The sequence below is a fragment of the Colletotrichum gloeosporioides genome (genome assembly GCF_011800055.1).
Source record: "Colletotrichum gloeosporioides strain Lc1 chromosome Unknown consensus_105, whole genome shotgun sequence".
In the NCBI taxonomy this organism is placed as follows: Eukaryota; Fungi; Ascomycota; class Sordariomycetes; order Glomerellales; family Glomerellaceae; genus Colletotrichum; species Colletotrichum gloeosporioides.
This window is the reverse complement of record NW_025544750.1, coordinates 1-22990: the sequence shown is the minus strand read 5'-3', so window position 1 is coordinate 22990 and position 22990 is coordinate 1. Positions and strand designations below refer to the sequence as shown.

The 22990-nt window shown below is 52.2% G+C and overlaps 6 protein-coding genes across 6 annotated transcripts; 3 read left to right on the top strand and 3 right to left on the bottom strand.

The window, feature by feature from the left end:
- Positions 1-1572: 1572 nt before the first annotated feature.
- Positions 1573-6221, top strand: GCG54_00004496 (putative zinc metalloproteinase; the record flags this gene model as incomplete). The annotated part of the gene is made up of 7 exons (XM_045404545.1): positions 1573-1668; positions 1795-3568; positions 3645-3771; positions 5205-5290; positions 5364-5459; positions 5575-5768; positions 5853-6221. 7 exons carry the CDS (start codon positions 1573-1575, stop codon positions 6219-6221), a joined length of 2742 nt encoding a protein of 913 aa, XP_045257026.1.
- A 488-nt stretch (positions 6222-6709) lies between these two features.
- Positions 6710-9466, bottom strand: GCG54_00004495 (Threonine--tRNA ligase cytoplasmic; the record flags this gene model as incomplete). Its single annotated transcript, XM_045404544.1, has 8 exons — positions 6710-6914; positions 6971-7027; positions 7090-7228; positions 7284-7520; positions 7575-7620; positions 7670-7752; positions 7805-8083; positions 8143-9466. The coding sequence occupies 8 exons, from the start codon at positions 9464-9466 to the stop codon at positions 6710-6712; spliced, it is 2370 nt and encodes a 789-aa protein (XP_045257025.1).
- Positions 9467-9914: 448 nt separating this feature from the next.
- GCG54_00004494 (H/ACA ribonucleoprotein complex subunit 1) lies at positions 9915-10797 on the top strand (the record flags this gene model as incomplete). Its single annotated transcript, XM_045404543.1, has 4 exons — positions 9915-9981; positions 10096-10146; positions 10220-10320; positions 10381-10797. 4 exons carry the CDS (start codon positions 9915-9917, stop codon positions 10795-10797), a joined length of 636 nt encoding a protein of 211 aa, XP_045257024.1.
- A 1324-nt stretch (positions 10798-12121) lies between these two features.
- Positions 12122-14330, top strand: GCG54_00004493 (Drug resistance protein; the record flags this gene model as incomplete). Its single annotated transcript, XM_045404542.1, is given in 5 exon segments — positions 12122-12349; positions 12394-12539; positions 12593-13473; positions 13568-13862; positions 13877-14330. 5 exon segments carry the CDS (start codon positions 12122-12124, stop codon positions 14328-14330), a joined length of 2004 nt encoding a protein of 667 aa, XP_045257023.1.
- Positions 14331-14635: 305 nt separating this feature from the next.
- GCG54_00004492 (Phosphatidylinositol 4 5-bisphosphate-binding protein SLM1) lies at positions 14636-17385 on the bottom strand (the record flags this gene model as incomplete). Its single annotated transcript, XM_045404541.1, has 3 exons — positions 14636-15869; positions 15925-16750; positions 16812-17385. The coding sequence occupies 3 exons, from the start codon at positions 17383-17385 to the stop codon at positions 14636-14638; spliced, it is 2634 nt and encodes an 877-aa protein (XP_045257022.1).
- Positions 17386-20139: 2754 nt separating this feature from the next.
- Positions 20140-21810, bottom strand: GCG54_00004491 (Protein dip1; the record flags this gene model as incomplete). The annotated part of the gene is made up of 3 exons (XM_045404540.1): positions 20140-21033; positions 21099-21631; positions 21756-21810. 3 exons carry the CDS (start codon positions 21808-21810, stop codon positions 20140-20142), a joined length of 1482 nt encoding a protein of 493 aa, XP_045257021.1.
- Positions 21811-22990: the final 1180 nt, after the last annotated feature.

Here is a 22990-nt window from a genome sequence, read left to right as displayed (position 1 = left end):
AAAAAAAAAAACACCAATAGGTAAGGAAGGTAATCCACCCTCGGTGGCCGATCGCCCCCAGGTGCATGTGCGGGTGCTGGCTGATGCACTGGGCAGTGCTACTGGTGCAGGTGCGGAGGTACGTTTGTATCCAAATGGACGTCGCCATCCACTAGCCTGTCTTGACGGGCCAAGTCTCACAGCGCTCTGTTTGAGCGTGCCTAAGGGGGTTCCCTTTGCCCTTTCTCCATTCATCTACTGCTGTCCCAAATTCATCGGACACATACCGTATATGGGTCCCTTATCTTTGCGTCTGCCTCCGATGTATTCTGGTTCCCGCGTGCTGTTTTGGGCCGGTATGGAGGTTTTGTGGTGTCTTGTCCCGTTACAATCTCATGTGTGTGTTTCCCACATCGAAACATGGCGACGTCATCGATCAGTTGCAGCCGTGTGTGCGTCTGCCGACCAGGTAGGTCCTGCTCCTTTTTTTTCCCCCACCTTCGTAAATTACCCTGCTTGATTATTTTGAACGGGACACTACTACTGCGCCTGCAGGGAAGAGATACGTGGACGGGACCCAGACTTGCCAAACCAGGACTTGGGTCAAAGTAGACGTGGGACTAGACCCGGACCCGGACCTGGACATGCTCTGGCATTGGCGCCTGCAGCTCGCTCTGCGCCTGCACGTTCGTTTCCCTCTCGCTCCCGTCCCGTTCAGTCTCAATTACCTTGGATGGCGGAATCGATTGACCTTCCATGCTTCCTTCACCTTGGCCTCGACCTTGGCCCTGATTCTTCATCCCTTCTCCATCCTACCACTTGCGCTTTGCCCATCTCCGAAACTTATCCGGTCTTTACCTCGTCCAGTGTCTTCGCGAACCTGGACCTTGCCCTTCTTCTGGGTGGGCGTACATGCGGCTTCCCTGCACATCAATTCGATTCCTGTCCTCCCACTTTACCTGTCAATCCCTCTATTTTGATTCGACTGCTTCACTCGTACATCCTGCCTTCACCTTCCGACCGACACCTCTTCATCTTACTTTACTTACGACTGCAGACGTCCATGTCGCCCGCTGATCAGTGACCCGACCCGACCCTACGCCCCTTCCTCCTCCCTCCTCCATCCGGGCTCGTTTTCCACCCCTTGACGCCAGATTCCAGCTAGGCCAGAGCTCGATCCTACACTTCTCGCGCACCATAACCTCCGTACCTGCGCCCGGATCCGTTTGCATCTTGTTCCCTCTTCTGCCACGCATGTCAAACGCCTCTCGTTAAATCGCTCTTCCGCGGTCGAAATTCCTTCTTCCTCGGAGGGCAGCTGTTGCCCTCACCATGGCCCCGTCAATCCTCAATTTCAGAGCTCTGCGTCGTCGTTCTAAGGCCAGCTTCAAAACAGACCGATCCAACACAGACGTTTCCAGTGATGCTAGCCAAGGAAATACCCCGACACCCACGAGCGGCGCCTCAACGCCACCATCACTCGCCCATGCCTCCGATCCCGCTTTGAATCTTCAAGTGAAGGACTCCAATCAACCTCTCCCTCGCCCTCCGCTACAGCCCGTCAGCAACTCACACAGAAACAGCGTTTCCGGTATGGCGGGCTTGGGCTCTCCCGTGGTCACGGGCAAGTCCACCTTGCCTGTCTCCCAATACGCGCCCCGGATCGCCAATGTCGCCGAAAATGCCTGGGTAAGTAATTTGATACCCTTCTGAGGGGCGTGCCCGTGCAACCTGCATCCCCCGAGTCCATGTCCGGATGGCGTCCCCGATCAGACCAGCTCGCCACAGGCGGTCGTACTGCTGTCAACCTCTTAGCTGCATTTCCAGCTTCAGAACGCTCTGCTGACAACAGGCAAGGTTTATCAAAAGGTGCTTCTCGTCCACGGCACTATTGGCGAGCCCTCACAGCAACCTGTGGACGGCACCCTCTCCATAACGCGACTCGACGACAACTTCCCGCCAACATTTTGGCCCGTGTGCGACTCTCAGTTTAAGGCGCTGGTTTACCTGCAGCCAGGACCCAACAAGATCCGATTCGACTTCTCCAGTCCAAAACTACCCAACAGCAGCTCTTCAAACCCCATACATGCATCATACCTCACAATCCATATGCTTCCAGCCAACAGTGCACCGCCCTTACAGCTCGCAATTCTCGTCGCCAAGGATTCTGCTGAAGTTTTCGATGCGGTTCCCGCTCGAATCGAGCGCGAGGGCAACGAATTGGATACGGCAGTGCGCAAATTCCGCATGGCCGCATACCTTTGGCAGGCTTTCACCGCTGAGCAGATGTGGCGCAATAAGCTTGGGCGTCGTGTCTTCAGGTTTGAGGAGGAATGGGTTACTGGTACCTCGAATCAACGGGATCGTGAAAACGGAACGCTGCGCTCGGAAGCGAGGGTCCACATCATCAGGTCGGATAAGACTGTCGCAGAAATTCGAGACTTGGAGCTGGCGCAGCAGAACGAAAAGGCGACCAAGAAAGGAGACTTGTACGGAATCGCTGCCGAAGCCGTGAAGCAACATTTCAAACCACTAGGCGGTCAGAAGCAGTACGTTTCCCTGCTGATTCTTGATACGCAGTGGGATAAGGAAGCCAACGTGGTCAGGGGACACGCGGCGCTCGGCGGAAACGCTGGTGATCTACAACTGGCTATTTTTGGCTCGCATTGCCTGCAGAGTTACCCCGCGAGTTTTGAAGAAGTAGTTCCCGCGTTCACGGACTGCACTCCGACTGACGTGGACTTTGTTGCCAATGATTGCGGTCAAGCCGGTAGTTCCTGGGAGGCGGCCAGCATCGGAATTGGCGCGCATTTACACGAGACGGGCCATCTCTTCGGGTGTCCTCATCAGGAAAGTGGCGTCATGCTGCGCGACTACTTGACGCTCAACCGCAGCTTCGTAGCTCGCGAGGCCTTTTGCACCAGAACGAAGTCCAAGGGTGGTTTGGTCGGTCAAGAAGACGAATGCGGTTGGCATCGATTGGATTGCTTGCGCTTCCGCGCCCATCCGTGCTTCAGGTTGCCCAACGACCCCCATATGAACCCGGATGATAGCGTACATGCCTTCCCTATCGAGAGCGGGAAGATGGTTGTCATGGCGCCGACTGGCGTAGCTTTCATAGAGCTATTTGCTGAAGACGATGACGTTTGTCGGTCTTGGATCGAGTACCCAGCTGAGACTGGCTCTGTGCAACGCCAATTGACGCTGAGCGATCAGGAGCTGCGGGAGAGGCTCCCAGAAAGCAAGCGGAAAGGGCGGCTCAGAATTTCGGTCAAATCCCATGGAGGCGGCGGCTTGGACATTGACGACCTCAAGAAGCTATGCTCCAAGGAGTCGTCCTTCAAGCTGACTCCTGGTCCCCTTGGCAAAACGGCTTACCGAGGAAAGGCTTTAGGGCTCTCATCCATGCAGGAAAGCGTCGCGCAAGAAGTTGTGTTTGAGAGCGCCGTTAAACAAAACAGGATCCTATCTCGCATTATATTCTACCATGGATACGCGGTTGACGGTATAGAATTCATGTATGACGATGATACCACCCAGCTTTTTGGCAAGAGAGGGGGCAAAGAAGGCGGCGATACCTTCGACTTGGGTAAGCTGATACCCCTCGTTTCAACCAGTCTCAGCCTTTTTTCTTCCGAAACATGAACTGACTTGTGACGCGACAGACATCCGTCGAGGCGAATACATTTCAGGCTTCTTCGTTCGTTCGGGTCACTGGATTGATGCCATCCAAGTGCTTACCAGCCTGGGTCGAAGATCGCCCGTATTTGGCAATGCGCATGGGGGGTCAGGGTAAGTCGTGACATGAGCAACTTCACCGTCGACAGTGGTTGACCGAATGACCAGACATACTTTGATACCTCCAAGGGGATACACCATCTGCGGCGTAGCTGGCTCGTGCGGCCCTTGGGTTGATGGATTTTCGATTCTCATCGTTCGATGAGGGTCAAAAATCTGTCTCAGGAAGGTTAATAGTAATGCATAAGAGGCAAGAGGGGGGCATAAGCTAGGACGCCGTCATCTACCTGAAGAAATTCCAGGCGCCGACGTGTCACTTGCTATGCTTGCGCCTTTTATACCGTTATTCTGGAGTAATACATCGAACCAGAGCATTGTTTTGTATTATTTGGGCATCAAACACCAGGGGCTTGAGGATCAGGATACATATCTAGCACATGCAGCGCACTGAACATGGTGGGAGATTCAGTACAGCGGTAAATTTGTACTAATTACACCACGACAATTGGGTTTACAATGGAGTGGAGGTGCTCTATTCTGCCTCTGTAAGAGTATCCACAGATATGAACGACGCCGGAGAACACTGTCCATATTCAGTGGCGTCGGTACTGCTAATTCGCCCGGGCTTATTTTATAAAAATGAGTGGTGGGTATGGCCTCACAGGCGAGTCTTAAGTAGCTGAGTACTTCTGCAAGATCGGCTCCATCCAAATAAAAGAAAGAAGAAAAACATATCAAGGAAACCCTGGTAACAAAGAATGGGCATGATCTTACTCTAGATGGAGCCTCGAAATCCAGACCAGACTACGTGATCAAACGGTAGAACCAGTACAGAAGAGACCGCCTGTTCCTCCTGTGCTTAGGCGGTTACTTTTCCCGTAGTCACATCTCTACGTTACTGTCGTCGTTGTCGCTACACAGGAAAAATAGGCTGTCTCATGGAGAAGGCGGGCGAATATCCTTCTGGCCCTACATCAACCTCGACTGATGTCAGCTACTAAGTGAGGCAGACCGTTTGGCTGGGCTCCGGTAAGGCGGATGCCCCGCTTTGTGGACAGTGTTGAACACATGCTCAATACAGAGTAACAACCCCCAAAACATGTCGGTCACGTGCACCAGCCAAAGCTACCGCTAGGCTCTTTCAAGTCTAGAACGGACAGGGCTATGACGGCATGTGCTTCTCCCGGCTATCATTGTTGGCTTTCTGAGGCGGAAGAGTGTGACCTGCTCGTACAGACACGCATCCCTACTCGCAGCTGCTTCGCTCTACACCAGCACCCGCATTGAGCTCAACGAAAACCTCACATACATAAAGGCTGTTCCCCCTCGTTTCCCATTATCGTTCCTTTTCGGTCTCTTGCAACCACCAACGGAGCCATATCTTAACCACCGCTGAGACGAGACAGAAAAAAACTGCCACACAAGCAGCAGCTTCGTCGCCCCTCACATCTTTGCCAGGCCCACAATCATCATACCTACTGCTGAAGCATACACCTCATCATGTCAAAGCGAACAAGTAGCGCCGTGACGAACGGGAGCGTAGCCAAGGATGCCGACAGCTTCAACGAGCCGGGTGCGTCACCGCCCACTTCAGAGCATTCGGTGCATATTCCAGACCGAGAAGCTGACCAGAACCTTACCGACAGCATACGACAAGCAGAAACTCCTCCTATCCGCCGACACGGGCCATTTCTCCTTGATTCGAGCACTTCACCTTGCGGATGTCATTACACTGTGCAATGGTGCGTGCACATACTCCTCCCTCTGACAGAAAACACGTCCTTTCTCTGCTTGTACCCCGCGTTGTACGTGTCGAGGATACTGCCAGAGAAGAGAGCTGACGCCTTGCCTATCTAGGTGCCTGCGGCGTTATGTCGATTTTCACCTCCCTCCGTTACTGTCTCGGCGATCCCGCATCTACTAGCACTCTGTATCTCGCCCTTTTCTTCCTGCCGTTCGGGTTATTCTTTGATTTCATGGATGGAAAGGTTGCGCGATGGAGAAAGAAGAGCAGTATGATGGGTCAGGAGCTTGATTCGCTGGCTGATTTGGTATGTATCTGGACAACAAGTCACTTGAACCTGTTGACTACTTTAACCCATTTGAGGGTAGTATGATCAAGCTAACTTTCCAAGATATCATTTGGCGTGGCTCCCGCCTCCGTGGCCTTCGCACTCGGCCTGCGTACCGTTGTGGACCATGCTTGCCTCACCTTCTTCGTTCTCTGCGGTCTCACTCGCCTTGCTCGCTTTAATGTCACTGTCTCGGTCCTCCCCAAGGATGCTACCGGCAAGAGCAAGTATTTTGAGGGTACGCCGATCCCCACGAGCCTGGGCCTAGACGCAGTCATGGCCTACTTCATCTCACAGCGATGGATACTGGGGGATTTGCCCTTGGGAACGTGGTTCGCTGGTTCAGCGCTTGAATTTCACCCAATTGCCCTCGTGTTCGTCCTGCACGGATGCATGATGACAAGCAAGAGCATTCACATTCCGAAGCCTTAAACCACGCCATTCGACAAGGAGTTGATGAGCAACTTAGACGTGGTAGGACAAACCAAATCGTGACTGTGGGGGCTTGGCTTCCAGGGGCATGGTAGTGACCTTACCAGCATACGAATGTTGTGGACGGGAGCGATCATGAGCGGCCACCAGGAGTCCGTTGACGAGCAGGGATACAGCTTTCGATAAGCGGATGATTGCCAGAGTTTAAGATGGGCATAGGCTGGGCTGGATAGGTAAACAAACGGCTGAAAGCCTGTCGCAGCTTACAGAGATGCATCTTAGCACACGCGCACACGAAAAGCATGCATGATACCCATTCCCTGTACGCCTATTTGATTGTTGCAAGTGTCACAGTGTCTCGAAATTTTCCCTCTTCCCGTAATCACCGATATCAGCCATCCTCCTAGTCTAAACCCTGCGTGGATCTTTGTAGCGTGTTTCGCCGTGAATACTCCTGCTCATCAATATCGCATCTCATAAAGTCATGCTTATGCCTTGGACGCAGGCTTGGCGATCGAAGGGAAAGGGTTGTAGGTGCCGCGCTCCTCGCCAAGCTTCTTAAGCTTCTCGATAGCCTCGTCCAATGGCACAGGCTTGCCACGGTCTTGGCTGGAGGTATCGTCACGGTATCGGACGTTGACCTGTCGACCCTTCATCTCCTCGTCGCCGACGACGAAAATGAAGTTGTATTGGCTAACAAGTTTAGTAAGCAACCTCGAGGAGACACCGATAAAATCTAGATGACACACCTTAATTGAGCACTGCGAATCTTCTTGGGCAGCGTGTTTCCAGTCAAGTCGACGTCACTAGTCGGTTCTGTCAATCTTCTTCCGTCTAGGAACGTCCGAATACCGGAGACCAAACGTACCACCACATGCCCTGTTTCTTGAAGATGGACTGAACTTCCTCAGCATATTCGACGAAGCCCTTGCCGACTGGAATAACCATGATTTGTCTAGGGCTGAGCCAGAAAGGCCACTTTCCGGCAAAGTGCTCGATAAGGATACCTAACGCAAGACGCTGAGTTACTGTTCTCCCGGGAGCATACACATGCGGACTTACCCGTGAATCTCTCAATAGAACCAGCCATGGCCCGATGAATGATGACAGGTCGCTGACATCCGGTGGTCAAGGGCTTGATGACCCGCTTCTTTTTCTCATCTTCGCCCGTACCAGCTGCGGAGTCGACGACGGCCTGGGGGTCCTTCATCTTGACCTCAGGGGCCTTGGGAGCGGCGGCAGCTTCTTCATCCTTGGGCTTGATGGGAACATCCGCCGAAACATATTCCAATCCGAAATCTACTGCAGGTCAGCTTCTTTCACCCATCTCACACTTGAACAGACACTGCATACTCTGTGGGAGCTGAAAGTCAAGTTGAATCGTGGCGCATTGCCATTCCTGGTGCTATCAGTACTTGTTCCTACAGCCAGGTATGAGCTATACTTACTCTGTTCAGAACATCTAAGATCTTGATATCGATCTTGGGACCGTAAAAGGCTCCGTCACCCTCGTTCAGAGTCCAGGGCACACCTTTCGGCAGAGTTAGCATTCATTTCAAAAGATGGAATCCTTGGATTCCTACCGCCCGTCGAAGCCGCGAACTCGTCCAGAGCCTGCTTGAGCATGCCTTCCGCTCTGTTCCAGGTCTCAAGCTCCCCCATGTACTTCTCTGGGCGAGTAGACAATCGGAGCTTGAATGAAAACCCCAACAAGCCATACATCTCACTAAGGAAGTCAAATAGGCCGCTAATCTCCTGCTTGATCTGGTCCTCTCTGCAGAAGATGTGTGCGTCATCCTGCTGAAATCTGCGAACACGGGTAAGACCGGACAGAGCACCGCTTGCTTCGTTACGATGAAGTACTGTACAGGCAACGGTCAGCATGCGATACGTTTGAAGACAAGGCTGATAGTAAACTCACCTCCAAAGTCGGCGACTCGCCACGGCAATTGGTGGTAGGCCTTGGGGGTGTGGGCAAACATGAGACAATGGCCTGGGCAGTTCATAGGCTTGAGACCGAACTTCTCCTTATCGACCTCCAGAACAAACATGTCATCCTTGTAATGATCCCAGTGACCGCTTATCTTCCACAGGTCTGCGTTATACATGTTAGGGGAGATAACCTCATGGTAGTCGCGCTTAAAGTATTGCTCCTTGATGTAGGCCAGCAGGGTGTTGTAGATACGGGCTCCATGCGGAAGCCACATGGCACTGCCCGGGGAGAGCTCGTGGAAGAAGAAAAGTTGCTGGTCTTGCCCAATCTTGCGGTGATCACGGGCGGCGGCCTCCTCAAGCCATTTCTTGTGAGCAGCCAGCTCCTTCTTGCTGGGGAAGCTGACACCGTAGACTCTCTGGAGAGAGTCATTCTCTTGTGAGCCGAGAAAATAAGAGGCACTATTCTTCATGATGCTAAATGCCTCGATGCGTTCGGTGCTGGGTACGTGGGGTCCACGGCAAAGGTCGATCAAAGGTCCATTCCGGTAAACTGTAGTCTTCGTACCGTCAGGGATTTTGTCGTTGATGATGTGCTGCTTGTACTTGTTGTAGCTGAACATCTCAAGAAGCTGCTCCTTCGTCATCTCCAGGCGCTCGAATTTCTGCTTCTCCTTGACGATCGATCCGACGATGGACTCAAGGGGCTTCCAGTCGCTTGCTTGGACAGCAGCGCCGTCGGGAAGCGCCATCTCGTAGTAGAAGCCGTTATCTACCGGGGGGCCGATGCAGAGAGAACATCCAAATCTCCTCTCGCAGGCCTCACCGAGGATGTGCGCCGAGCTGTGCCAAAATACTTGCTTGCCCTGCTCGTCCTCAAAAGACAACAACTCGAGCTTGCAGCTCTTCTCCAAGGGTCTGTCCAAGTCCCACAGTTGGTTCTCATCGCCATCGAGTCTCGCAACGACTGTTCTCTTGTACAGACTGTTGGAGATGCTTTTGGCTATCTCGCCGGGGGTAGTCTCGTAGCTCGTTCCCTGGCGGACAGAACCGTCGGGCATTGTAATGGTGATGGGCTCACGAGGCCTCTTGGCGAGCTCTTCGTCATATTCCTTCTTCAACTTATCAAAAAGATCGAGTCGCTGCTGCAAGAACTTGGGAGGGGGGTTGAGCTCAAGGGGCCCCGCCGACACATCGCCAGCGTTCTTCGCCTTTTTCTCCTTCTTAGGGGCTTTATCTTTGTTGGCGCTGCCGAGAGCGACTTTCTTGACGCCCTCAGCAACAGCATCGACGGCCTGCTTCGCGGAATCCATGGTTTCGTCCAATTGAAGAGATTTTGTGGTGCGGATAGGTGAGATTGGCCGGACACGAAGCCACGATTTTGGGCAACAATTTTGGGCGAAACAGCCAGTCACCCCGCCAAAGCTCTATGGTGAGTCAAACAAGGGTTGGGGTGACTGTTGGAGGCGCTGTGTCCTGGACCACACTTGCGCACTTACTTGCCTGTACTGTGAACCGCCATTACCAGCCCACATTTGCCCCACTAGTATGGTGCAGACCTGGGATTTTTGGCGGGGTGTGTCGGCTGAGGATATTCCGCTCCGCCAGATGTAGCCAATGAGAAAGCTCGATTGGGCATGCACCACTATTGGGTCGCTGGAAATTTTCTGTCGGCGCGCCAAAGGCATCGTTTTTTCCCCAAGCAGCAGCAAAGAGCAGCAGTACGAGCAGCTCCCACGTTACAGCCAATCCACCATCATTATGTCGTTTGGACGAGGAGCTCCGCGTGGTCGCGGCGGTGGTGGTTTTGGTGGCCGTGGAGGAGGTGGTAAGTTTTTATTCTCTTCAATTCATATTGTTCTTCAAGTTACCACTGTATCCCCTGCAAAGTCAAGACTTGGTGAAGCGCTCTCGCATCAACAGCTAACATGATGATGAATAGGCCGAGGTGGATTCGGACAAAGAGACATGGGCCCGCCCGCGACGATTCTCGGTATGTGACTGTCGGGCAACGACTCGAAACCTCCCCAAGAAGCAAACGCCCGACTGACCGTTTTTGTGCACAGAGATGGGCAAGTTCATGCACGCGTGTGAAGGCGAGATGGTCTGCGAGAGCATCAACCCCAAGGTTCCTCACTTCAACGCCCAGATTTTCCTTGAGAACAAGGTAGGATCGACGCGCCAAATACCTCCATCGATCTGAGCCGCAAGAATAACAGAAATACAGACTGCCGTCGGCAAGGTGGATGAGGTTCTCGGTCCCATCAACCAGGTCTACTTTACCATCAAGCCCTCTGAGGGTATCCAGGCTACCTCTTTCAAGGAGGGTGACATGTTCTACATCGGTTCCGAGAAGCTTCTTCCGTTGGACAAGTTCCTTCCTAAGCCCAAGCCCCCCCCTGGTGCTCCCAAGTTGAAGCGTGCAGGCCGTGGTGGTGCTGGCGGCAGGGGTGGTCGCGGCGGTCCTGGCTTCGGCGGGCGTGGCGGTGGTAGAGGACGTGGAGGCCCCGCAAGAGGTGGACGCGGCGGCAGCGGCTTCGGCGGACGCGGAGGCGGTGGTTTCGGCGGCCGGGGCGGCACGCCGAGAGGCGGAGGTGGCTTCAGCGGTGGTCGTGGCCGCGGAGGCTTTAGCAGAGGACGGTAGCCTTGTGTCCAAGTGCGAAGCTTTGAGAGGGGGAGGTTTTCTTCTGTTGGACTACGACTCTGGCGTTCTGGTTGCTTTGCTTTGGCATCAGTCCTGGCGAAAGGGGCTCAAGGCTGCATGTACATCATCCACTATGGTTACCCGAAAAAAGAACTGAGGTCTTCATTGCGAGTTCCGAGAATGATTTGGAGCCATGCCGTTTGTCCGCGTACATGTTGGAATACATTCCATTAAGTTTTATGAAAGACCGCGCGTCTGTCTGTCTGCCTTTGCTTTGAGGCTGGAAGGACGCGAGGTGAGCTGACGTGGGAACGAGGCGCAAGCGCGAGACCGACCAGGGCCTCTCGACAGAAGCCTGTTTCCATTTTCATTACAGCACCAACAACATCGCAACCCGTGGGACCGTCTGCCTACCCACACCAGACATCAGTTACACAGCCTACAGTGCCTTACGCCGAGTCAACAAACTGCATTTTGATCGTAGCTTGAGCTTTTTGGTCTCTTTTCAGTAAGTTCTTTTCCATACCTGATCCTACAAGAGATTGAAACGCTGCAGGCCAAGCCGACCATTTCGCTAGTAGCATACCTGGGACTTTCTTCGCAGCACCGAAAGCTCCAAGACGGCGGATATTGGGGGGGGGGGAAATAGCAAAGATCAGGGTTGGGTAAAGGCGAAGGATCTTGCTGGTGGCGCGGATTACTGCTGTGGAGAATGGGTTGCAAAACTCCGTCATCCTGCTCGCGTCAGCCGTGTGGTTCTGATCCCGAGGCCTCAAAGTACTCGAGCTAACCACGGAGCTAATGCCGACAGGGTTTGTCGGCGTCGCCCCTGAGCCCTTAGTTGGGGCTGTTCATCTGAAGCTATGTATCCCGAAACCTGACGGAAGCTTCGCAAAATTCAGCAAAACTAGCAAGCAGACATCAGATGACAGAGGGGGGGTTGGTAGCAGCATAGCGCTAACAACCTGGGCACTTTTCCACACATGGAGTTCTGGCATTCACTTGCATGGGGAACGGTGACGTCCTGAGCCACGAGCCACAGCATATCGCTAAAGGAAGGGAACTGTTTGCTTAGCTAGATTACACGCGGCAAGTCGATAAAATGGGAGCCTGGAAGGTCTCCATGGCCTTCGCCCTGTCACTTTCGCTCATCCTTCCAACCTAGTTTGGGTAGCGAACCCAGTCGTACGTTGAACGTGTTGGAGTCGCTTTGGCGTGAAAGCATAATGCTCCCGTCTTCTTGACTAGCACCAACCTGCATCCAAAGACTACTCCTTACTAGCAACGGGAAGCTTCCCTATGAATGTGCACCACAAAGACGAATATGGCAACCTCGCCCACATCATCAGATTTCATCCAGACCCCGACAACAGTATGGGAGACACGAAGCGCTATCGAAGCAATGCAAAGGTTAGCCGATGTTATGATAGCTGTAACAGAGTCCTTCAGACAGCAGTTCCGAGGCGAACAACACCCCAGCAATAACGTCACCCGCCACGAAGAGGCTGGAGATCCGGATTTGCGAGCATCGGTTCCAGACATTGTCTTCCCTGTGGTTGACAATGACCTGAGCGGAACACAATCGCATACATCTAGGCCGAGCACGGCTCCCTCATCATGTACTCGCCCACGCGACGGACCAACATCACCAACATCACCAACATCACCAACATCACCAACATCACCAACATCACCAACATCACCAACATCACCAGGATTACCAGGATCACCTACTTCGCAAAGTCTGCGAGCAAATGCGAGAGAAAATTTGCGAGCCCCCCCCCCCCCTCTACAGGGACATCACGGCGCATGGTTTGGGATTGTACAGGGGGCTAGCTCCCGAGGCCTTGGCACACCCATCAGAATACCCTGATCTGTTCGAAGCAGCACGGAAGATTGTCATTACTCAACGCAGCAGGCACGCGATCGACATGACGCCTGCAGCCAACCGCCAGAACGATCGCCTCTTGACCGTAATGCAGACAAACGCTGTGGAAGATGACCTTCCATGGGCAAGTAGAGGCTATTTGTACCAAGAACAAAACCTGTTGGAGAAGCGACCCGTGTCTGCCCTGGGTTTTGCCCAGGAGTTTTCGCTACTAGGTGTCACTGGCCTTCATCAGATTCTCATGTTCGCTGGCCTCTCCCAGGGCATCGCTCCTGCTCTTGAAATCGCTAACTCACTTACGAACTTGTCGGAGGGCCAGCATTCCTGGTTTACTGCAGGCTTCGTCCTTGCCCTGGGCGTATTCGCCATGCCTTCGGTCCGACCAGGAAAAGTCTTTGGTCACAAGCGAATTCTTATATGTGGATGCTTATGGTACGCCTTCTGGAGCCTTCTCGCCGGATTCTCTCAGACTGTACACAATGGCGGTTATAATAGTGCCGCGTTTTTCTGCGTCTGCCGTGCTATGCAGGGTATCGGTCCAGCGCAGAGCGTTCCAAACGGTTTTTCTATCCTGGAGGCTTCTTTCCCGCCTGGCCAAAGGAAGGACACAGCACTCTCGCTCTACATTTCCGGCGCGCCCCTCGGCTTCGTTATCGGATCTGTCTTCTGTTTTCGCCGTCAACTTCGCTTGGGAATGGTGGATTTTTGTGCTCGCGGCCGTCTGCTTTTCAGCTGCGGGGCTCAGCGTTCTCATTCTTCCACAACAAGATCCTCGCAAAAGGTGTTGTGTCAGTAACATTTGGGTGACACTCGACTTCGCGGGTATCATCCTGAGTGCTCTTGGACTGGTCCTTTTCAGTTTCGCATGGAATTAGGCACCAGCGGTCGGTTGGCCCACACCCTACATTTACTTTCTTCTCATCATCGGGATTTTATTCCTTGCGGCTTTCATGTACAATGAGACTGTCGTCGCGAGCCCTCTCGTGCCTCTGCGGGTGATGGATTCGTCGACAAATCTTGTGCTGGCCTGTGTCGCAGCCGGCTGGGGCTGCTTCATTGTTTGGGCATGTTATCTTTTCCAGATCATGGAAGCAGTACGAGATTGGGACTGCCTTGTGGCAAGCGCTGCAGTTGTACCGATGGCGGTGGAGAGTTTGACCGTGACTTTTCTTCTGGCGTATCTGACACCAGGCGTAGAGGTGTACTGGGCCTTGTGTCCTTAATCGGGTTCCTGTCGGCGTCTGTACTCGTGGCAACGGCACCCGTGAATCAGACGTACTGGGCAAACGTATTCGTGAGCACACTGCTTCTTCCACTTGGGATCGTCATGGCGGGTCCTCTCGCAATGATACTGCTGAGCAATAGTCTCCCGGAGGACTATCGGGGGATTGTAGGGGGCCTAGTGTTATCTGTACTTGCTTACAGTATGTCTATTGCTTTGGGAATGGCAAGAACGGTCGAAACCCAAGTCAACGAGATCAGGTTAGATGTATTGTCTGGATACCGCGGGGCACAGTACTATGGTATTGGCCTCGGGGCCCTTGGGACGCTACTCGCGTCTGCTTTGTTATTCCAATACTCGTCAAGTAGAAGCATTTGGTCTGCCGCGGGTACAGGATTCGGGGGTTCGGATGTTCCAAAATAGCAAAGGCTAGATAAGAGAGGCAGACTAGCTGACGGCTTATTTGCTAGTGAGGCGAGCTATGAATGGAATTTGAACAACGAATGCATCACCGCCCGTGATATTGTTCTGTAGCAATTTGCATCCCGCAAGCATATTCTGACATGTCTTTGACAGGGAAAGGAGAAGATACAATAATGATGGAAAAAACAGAGGAACCAATTGGGGATCAGGAATGTCTGAAGAACGAACGTCTCTTAGTAGGTCCATACCCAACTCGTTGCCGACACTCTCCTCCTTCGTTGACGCACCCCTTCTAATGAACGCAACTAGCGTCTGGCATCGACTGCAGTCGCCCCACCCTTGGGGTATTCTCCTGGAATATGTAAATTGGAAATCGTCGGGACGCTATCGTTCCTTGTAGTGCCAGCCGTTGGCCTAGGACCGGATAGCGTTTGGCGGAGAAGATCCTGATTTCTGGGATTGGGTGTTCCACTCGAGGTGCCGCTTTGCTGCATGTGTATGTTGTTCGAGCCGCGCGAGGCACTCGTGCCTGCTGCCATCGCAGCCACGTTGATATCATCGTTGCCTGGTTTAGCTGAGACGGAATAATCGACCGCATCTTGCTGTTGGTTGTCGGTGCCGGAATTAACCTGACTCGACTTTGCGTTTCCATTCATCCATTGGCCGTACTGGCTGTTGCCACCTGGTGTTTCGAGTCCGCGGTTATGATCTATCGATGACGTTCGCTGAGCATCTTCCTCGGATCTAGTCGGTGCAGCTTGCTGACTGTGTGCCCTCTGCATGCCTGTAGCATATAGGTAGGCTGCCTGGAAATCCTTGTGCACAGACTGAGAGCGGCCCAGAGGCTCATTGGTGTACGGATTAACCCCATCTTCTTTTGCTTGTTGACTGACCAAAGCCGCATTGGATGGCGTCTCTTCCATGGGAGTCCGTGCCGTGCCCCCATATCCGTTTGGATGGACGGTGCCCAACATTCCCCCAGGTAAAGCTGACGGCTGCGCAGCCGCGTCTCTGTCCCAGTTATCAAATCCCGAGCTCACACTAGATGGCGAAAGAGGTGCCTGTAAGCCTCGCTGCGCGTTGACCTGGATGTCGGATGGAAACCGCCCACCTGCTTCGGGACGGCGCAAGTCCTGCCTCGAACTCGTGCTGGCTGCGACGGCTGTATCGGCTGAAAACGGTTCGTCATCATCGTCGTCGAGAACACCGTCACTACTGGTTGACCGATGGGAAGACTGGCTTAAGCTCCGCACATGTCCTCGCACGAACTCGCTTCGTTCTTGTGGCGTACGCTCGGTGAGTACCTTGATGTCCTCGTACCATGCCATCATTGTATCGTGGCTTTCGGCCCGGAAAACCCATGTGTGGCCGCGATGCATCGAACCCGTCTGGCGACCCTTGAGTATAAACTTGTTGGAGGATCCTCCCTCACTTGAATGGGATCCTAGTTTCTGTTCTGGAAGATACAACGACATGACGGGGGCCTGGCCCTTGTCCGCCGATTTGAATTCATGTAGGTGAGTCGGAGAAAGTACATACCTGGTAGTGTCAATGTCATTTTCAGATACTTTAGAAACAGAACTTTGCGACTTACCAACCGGCCGTATAGCTCTTAAGATACTTGCTCTTACGCTCAAGAAGTCCCGCACGTATCTCCTGGCAAGCGACATGGTCTCGGCCAGGATAATGGATGTGCTCGGCGGACCGTATCGGGATGTTTGGATCCACAAATTGATCGTCCTTTTGAACGAAGTGTGTCCATTCGTGATCCTTGGGCATAGTTATGGGCCCAATACGTAGCTCGTCAATCGCGCTGTAAGCTGCGTCGGACTCGCGCTTGAGGATGCCTGCGTACGCATTATACGCTTTCTGGATTTCGCCGACGACAATAGACTCCAGCTCGCGACCCGAACTTTCGAGGTTGAGATACGCCTGGTGAAGGTAGTTTTCCTCGTCTATTTGTCGCTCGACTTGTCTGTCCACAGCAAGCCGTAGAAGGTAAGGATCTTGCTTCCCAGTCGTCAACGAAGGATCAAGATCACTCTGACCTATTGTGTCCTGCAATGTCTTCACAGCCCGTCTTGTCCCATCCATCTCTTTTTCAACAGAATTCTTGAAATCGCCTGAAAGATTCTTGATCTCTTTGATTTTTTGGTGCAGATCGCTCCTGAGACCCGTGAGTGCCAAGATGACATCCTCCTCAATTTCCTTGGCTTTGTTCGACTCTAGGATGGCACCCTTATGATAAGCGCGGAGAATTTGCAAGGCATCGTCGATACCCCCCGAGTCGAGAAAGCCAGGCGGGGTTGAAATGTTGTTGGCAACATTGGCCAACTTCAGGAGCGACTTAGACTTGTGCTCGTAGTGAGTCTGGATCTCGCGGTAATATGCGATGAGATCCTTGAGTATCTTGCGCCAAGCTATAGATGAGGTCAAAAACTTTCGCGCCCGTCAAGCTGGAGAAGTACGTCTGCGACCTACATTGAAATCTGTTAGACAGAGCCTCCGTTGGATTTCCAGACGTCGGGACAGGGCAGTGAAAAGCGCTGTGCGCTTCGTCGGGGTCTGAAGTCGACTGCAAGGCTAGGCTGCGGACACTCCCAGCCTTCATGCTTCGACGACTACCACTGCGCTTGAGGCTGCCATTTCTTCGCAAAGAATTCTTCTTCTTGAGAGTATTGTGTCGTGAGGGCAGGCTGAGGTGATCCTCCCCTGCGTTGGAGACGAATGAGTTTGATCGCGGCATGTTGGAAGACGGCCCGTCTATGATACTACTTCCTCTCTGACTGGCATCCCATTCTTCAGTGAATTTGCCCCGAGAATTTGCTGATGGCACGGCTAGGCTATCGTTGTTTGTATAGTCATAAGAAGTATGGTCGACGTCTTGCGGGAAGTGATGTGATTGATGACCAGGATGCGAGTTGGCAAGCGTGTTGAGCTGTGTCTCTTGATCTTCGTTGTGCTGTAAAGGGCCACCAGAGGAGGAAGGAACAGAAGAGACGGTGGCGGGGGATGGTTGTTGAGGAAAGTAGGAGGAAGTGCGATTTGACTTCATGGTGGATGCGGCGTCGAGACCTCAGTCTCGCAGGTCCTCTGCCCTGTAGCGACCGGCTTCGGCGAGTGAGGGGTGTGGTTGGATGTTGAGACGGCGGGCGACGCGAGCGGGGATCTAGCTACTATGGTTATGGACCTTTGTGAAGGCGTGGAACCGGGCGTCTCAACTGGCACACCAAGGTACCAGAGCAACTCTTGGGAGAGACTGCTGCTGGCCCTGAGTTTAGCGCAGCTCTCTGATAACAGGAAGATTGTCTAGCCAGCTTAGCGCAGGAAGAATGGCGCCAGGTGTGCAATCGACGTCTGGCTAGTGAACACTGTCGCGGCGCGTTTGACGCAATGGTAGCCGGAAGAGCTACAGAAACTCAGACTGATGTCGTCATCGAGGCGCGCGAGTCGCAGCGGTGGCCCCGATTCGGCGCAGTGGAATGCTGATGTGTCTTGGTCACGGGCGAGCTAGGCTGCTAGAGAGTTGGGCGCCGTACGGGCAGGGGAGGTATTGATACCGGGAAGGTCTGCGGCGAGAGCGAAGATGACCGGGACTAGAAGATGGAATTATGGCGAGGGGCTTTATCGGTCGGTCGGTCGGTATCGTGAGGTGGTTCGTTGCGTGCTCGTATCGTGCGAGAAAATATGAGGCCGAGCGACGAGGACAAGAGAGAAGTTGGGCCAGAAAGGTGGCTTGAAGTAATTAAGGTATGTGCCCGTAGAGGTTTGTCCATCTTGCACACAAGAACCCTGGGCTTTAATCAGCACCTGCTTCCGCAGCTCGGTACCCTGCCAGTGTCTGTCATTGCTAGTCGCTGCGGCACCATTCGGGGCGAGCAGGGCAGGGGGGGTGTCAAGATCTGAGGATAATTTACACAGCAACATCCATGCCACGCCACGAACCTCGAGCGACCAAACGCCAATCGCCCTGCAGCATGCAGCAACTGGATCAAGGCACTCTATTCCCACAGCGCACCTCTTTTCTTCGGCCTGACCCGAAAAGGCACTATTTGGGACGATGAGTGGCCGCCCATCCCATCATCCACCCGGCGCGTACGGATACCTGTTGTTGCCCTGTTCTCGGGAAGCGCACGCAACGAGACGGGACGACACTGGACCCTGGATTTTGCTGATTGCGATCGCCCTTCATGCCTCATTTTACTGCATAGTCAACACCTACAGTACGAATACTGCAATACTCATTCGAGACAAGCATCCTGCAATTCAATCTCGCTGTCTCGCCTCTTGCTCAAGGGTCCAAGTACATACGAGTTTGGCCGGGAAATTTGTTCCATCATCCCCCGCCATGCCATGGAGGGATCTCTGTCTGTTGGAAAGCTTCGCTTCGACCTTTCCATTGTATGCACCTCCTCCCCGCACTGTTGACTGCGACACTAGAACTCTGCCATTTTACTCGGTTGGAGAAGTTTGCGTTCACGGGCCAGCCGATAACACTCGTCTTCTAGATGGATGAGTGGTGTACATTGTGCCGCGGTTGCGCGGAAGACCTGCGATCTGTGTGGCCTGTTTGTGCGACATTCGAACTGATCGCAAACAAGAAGCCAAGAAGCTTCTCGTTGCAGTTCGGCCACACGATGACGTATGTGCCCCTCCCCCTCGAAGCCCCCTCCCTCCCCACGACGTAATCACAACCACAGCAGCGGATACTCGCTGCAACCTCATCGACACTCTCTGTCTCCTCGAGCGCTTGTATCTGTGTCTAGTCCTGTCAAACAGCGTGTATGCTCGTCACGAACCATAATAAGTAGATCTTGTCGAAGCCGTGCTTGAACTTTTGCATCATATCAGTCTAAGCCGAACTAACTAAAGCGTAGCAGACCTCTGTTATCCGTTCTGACCGATTAGGCCAAGGGAACACTCGGAGAATACCAGAGGTTGGAATCGTCCAGGGTGCCGGGTACCCATCATCACCTCTGCGACGTCACCATCCAACTGGTGAAAGCCCAGACATATGGACCGCGCCAGGATATTCCTGCGCCTTCTAGTAGCCTGTGTGCCTGTTCAGTCAGCCAGCCAGTGTGCTTCAATCCCTTTGTTCGGTCACCAACCAGTACTCGGTGGCGTATTCGTAGCAAACCTATCGTTTCCGAGGGTGCGTTTCCTCTGATTGGACCGCAGCAGCTTTTTTTTTTTTTTTTGGTTTTTTTTTTCTTTGTCTTTATNGGGGGGGAGGCTTACTATACATATAGCTTTGCAATACATAGTATGGTATATCTTTTGTCGGGCAAGCTGTCGAATGCTTCTTGGTGTTGAATAACCTACTTCTCTCACCTACCGGTCTTCATTTACGTCAAGGTTTCACCCTACACACTATCGGAAGACAGATAATGTTCATCTCATGTTCACACACCTATTTAGCCCGTCTTCTCCCTCCCCATCTCTTATGGGGCCGTAGTGGTTCCGAGCAGCGCATGACCACTATAAGCTGATTTCAAGTCACATGAGCAAGGCATAGTATGTTTTGCCAATGATGCGAATTCTGCAATTTTTAGGACAACGTAGGCTACTGAGCTTCCTAACCTCTTTCCCATGCAAGACGGTGTTGCCTCTTGGAACCGAAACGCCCTGCTATGCCGTAACTTTGAACCCGAACGCTATACGCCAACAACGAGCTCGAAGCTGCAATGCTCCTCCCGTACCTGCAGCTTTGCTGCTTTCAAAATCGAAAACGCCGACGCCGGTTATGGTCTCGTACTAACTACACGGTCGCCAGGACCAATTCGTTGTCTCCAGCTCGTGGTGTCAATCACGAGTCTGTACTTAGAGCATCGTCTGCGGTAGGCTCAATGGGCTTGAGTTTCGTCCTCCGACGTGGCGGGGGTGCCTTGGGCGGTATCTTCTTGTGTCCATTTAAATGCAAGGTCGCGGTCGGTCCAACGGGGGTGCCGTGCCTGTGTTTGGGCACCTCCGGGAGTGGCTTCTTTTGCCGCGCCGTGCTTGCGCCCGCCTTCGTTCCTTCCCCCTTGGCTTCCATGCCGGCCTCGGCCTTACGACTCGGGGTGATGACTCCGGGCTTCTCCATTACGGCCGCCACATCGACAACACTAACGCTGCTCGCTGTCTCCGATCTAGACAGACTGATGCCCAGGAACTTTCGAGCTACCTCCGCTTCGCCGGAAGCTTCCTGGTCGCCCAGCCACTTCACCTTGGAAACACGATCTACCAGCCTAATTGTCGTTTCGTCGGCAGGCGCGAAATGGGAGTTGCCCAGTCCGCCCAGGATCCTCAAGACTTTGATGACCTCGTCTCGTTTGTAATGTGGTGGATGGCTTAGCTGTGTGTGCGCCAGGAGTGGATACAAAACGCGGAGGTAAGTGTGTCGGAGGGATATTTTTTCGTCTGGCAGATCCATAAGATTCCTGATGATGACATCGAGCAAGACTTTCAGGTCGTTCGTGTAAAAGTACTCATAGGTGGCTTTGGTAGTAAAAAGAAGGTATAAAAGCTTGAGTATCAAGAGCTGGAGTGAGGTCTCTGTCTCACGATTCAGCAGCAGAATAATGTTCTCTCCGAATGTTCGGAACAAAGCTCCGTGGATGCTAAGACACTTGATGACTCTGTTTGTAAGGGGTGCAGTGGGAGATGTCGGGTCGGCGGCGACGTCGGTGGATGCTAGCATGTATTGCTCATTCAAGACAAGCTATCGCGTTGTTAGCCTGCGAACTCCAGCGGGTGGAAGATGAGCGCAAATGGGTATGCACCTACCAAGACGCGTATGATGGGATAATGGTACGGATCGTGCACATCGTTAGACAGCTCCTCGATAATTTGGAATAGGTAGGCAATGAAGCCATCGTCGACTTGCATCAAGTCGGCAGTACGCAGTCGCTGGATACGAGACATCTCGTACATTAGCTCCAGCAACAGACGGTGTAGTCTCGGGTCCTGTTCTTTGCGCCCATTGATGAGCTCAAGCAGCCGTGGAAAGCACGCTTCCTCAATCATGCGGGAGAACGTTGACTCGTCGGATTGGCCATCGAGGAGGAGGAAAAGGGCGATGACGTGAAGTGATGCTGTGTCATCCTCTTGAAGAAGGCTATAGACGATCTGGATGCGAATGTATTCTTTATTTTCTCGAAACAGATGGCTGGAGAGGAGCTTATCGCAGCAGACGGCGACATCGTCCTCGGCATCGTAGAACTTATCCCTGAATCTTGAGGCAAGGTGCAGCCAGGCTCTGAGCGTCTCGTCAATCAGATCGTGCGATTGGTATTGGGTGGTCACGACGTCGTCGAGCTCTATTGTTGGTAAAATAATGCAAGCGGTCAGTCGGCAGGCTCCGTGGAAATTTCGAAAAAAATCGTGAAGGCTTTGGGGGAAGGGACGAAGACAAAGCGAAGATGGCGCAGGAGGGCGACTGACCTTCCCAGAACTGCTGCCGGGTCTCAAGAGACTCGTACACATCGAAATCCGCCATGGTGGTATTATCGCCAAAGTTTGGTGCCCAGAATGGTCTGCATAACTGACGCAGGGCGTGTCGAGTTGCGACTGCAACGAAGGATTTCGTGGGAGGGAGATGAAGCCGGCTGGAGTTTCGACTCTGGAGGGTTGATACACACGAGGCATGGTCTGGCTTGACAGCAAAGCCCCTCTCCACTGTACCACCTGGTCAGCCTAGGCATGCATGTAGGTAGGTAAGGTAAGGTATGTACCTAAGGTAGTAGAGAAAGGCGAGGAAGGCGAGTTGGTCCTGGTCCACGTTGTTCGGGTGCCCCGTGCAGTGGTAGGTAAGGTAGGTGCCGGGCTAAGAGTGGGGGAAATGGAGGGGAATACGTTCCTTGCTTTACTCAGAGCGTGAGGGGTTGGAATGTTTACTGAGGTTGGTGAGCACCCTGAGGTGTCCACCACGAGGTACCTTCATAGGGTACTGTGTACGTAAGGTAGGTAAGGTACCTAAGGACTTCACTGCTTACTGTTCAGTGTCTATTTAGCGTACTATATATAGTTAAATAACTACTTAGAGGTGTTAATAAGCTATATCTAATATAAAATACTCTCTTTTTATATATAAAGTAAAAAAGAAATAGAGTTTTTATATAAAAAAGAAATTTTTATTTAGTTATATAATATAATAAAGTTATCTTTTTTAATATTTTATAATTAAGAATATACTTCTAATTATATTACTACTTAAAACTATAATTTTTTAATTTATTAAAACTTAGCCTTTAATATATTATATTAAAGTTATATTAATTTTATAAATATAAATATAAGCATATTAAAATAGCATATATACCTATATAGTATAGGCTTATATTATAATATGTTAGCATAAGTATAAGCGTATTCAGGGGCGTGGTATATGCGCCTATATAGTATAGGGTTATAGATAGGCTTATGTTATGATAAAAGGTGATAATCCTAAGCATTTATAGGCATTTAATCGTATAGATAATAATAAGGGAATTAATGTATTGTGATGACTGTAGTTGTTATTACTTGTGTAGTTAGCAGGTTACTTCCTCTAGTAGGGAAAAAGTAAGGGGAAAGATAATCTAAAACGTAACCTATTAAACTACTAATTATATAAGGTACTTACGTAACTATATATATTACATAATTAATATTATAGTTATAGGTTATAATAAATAGAG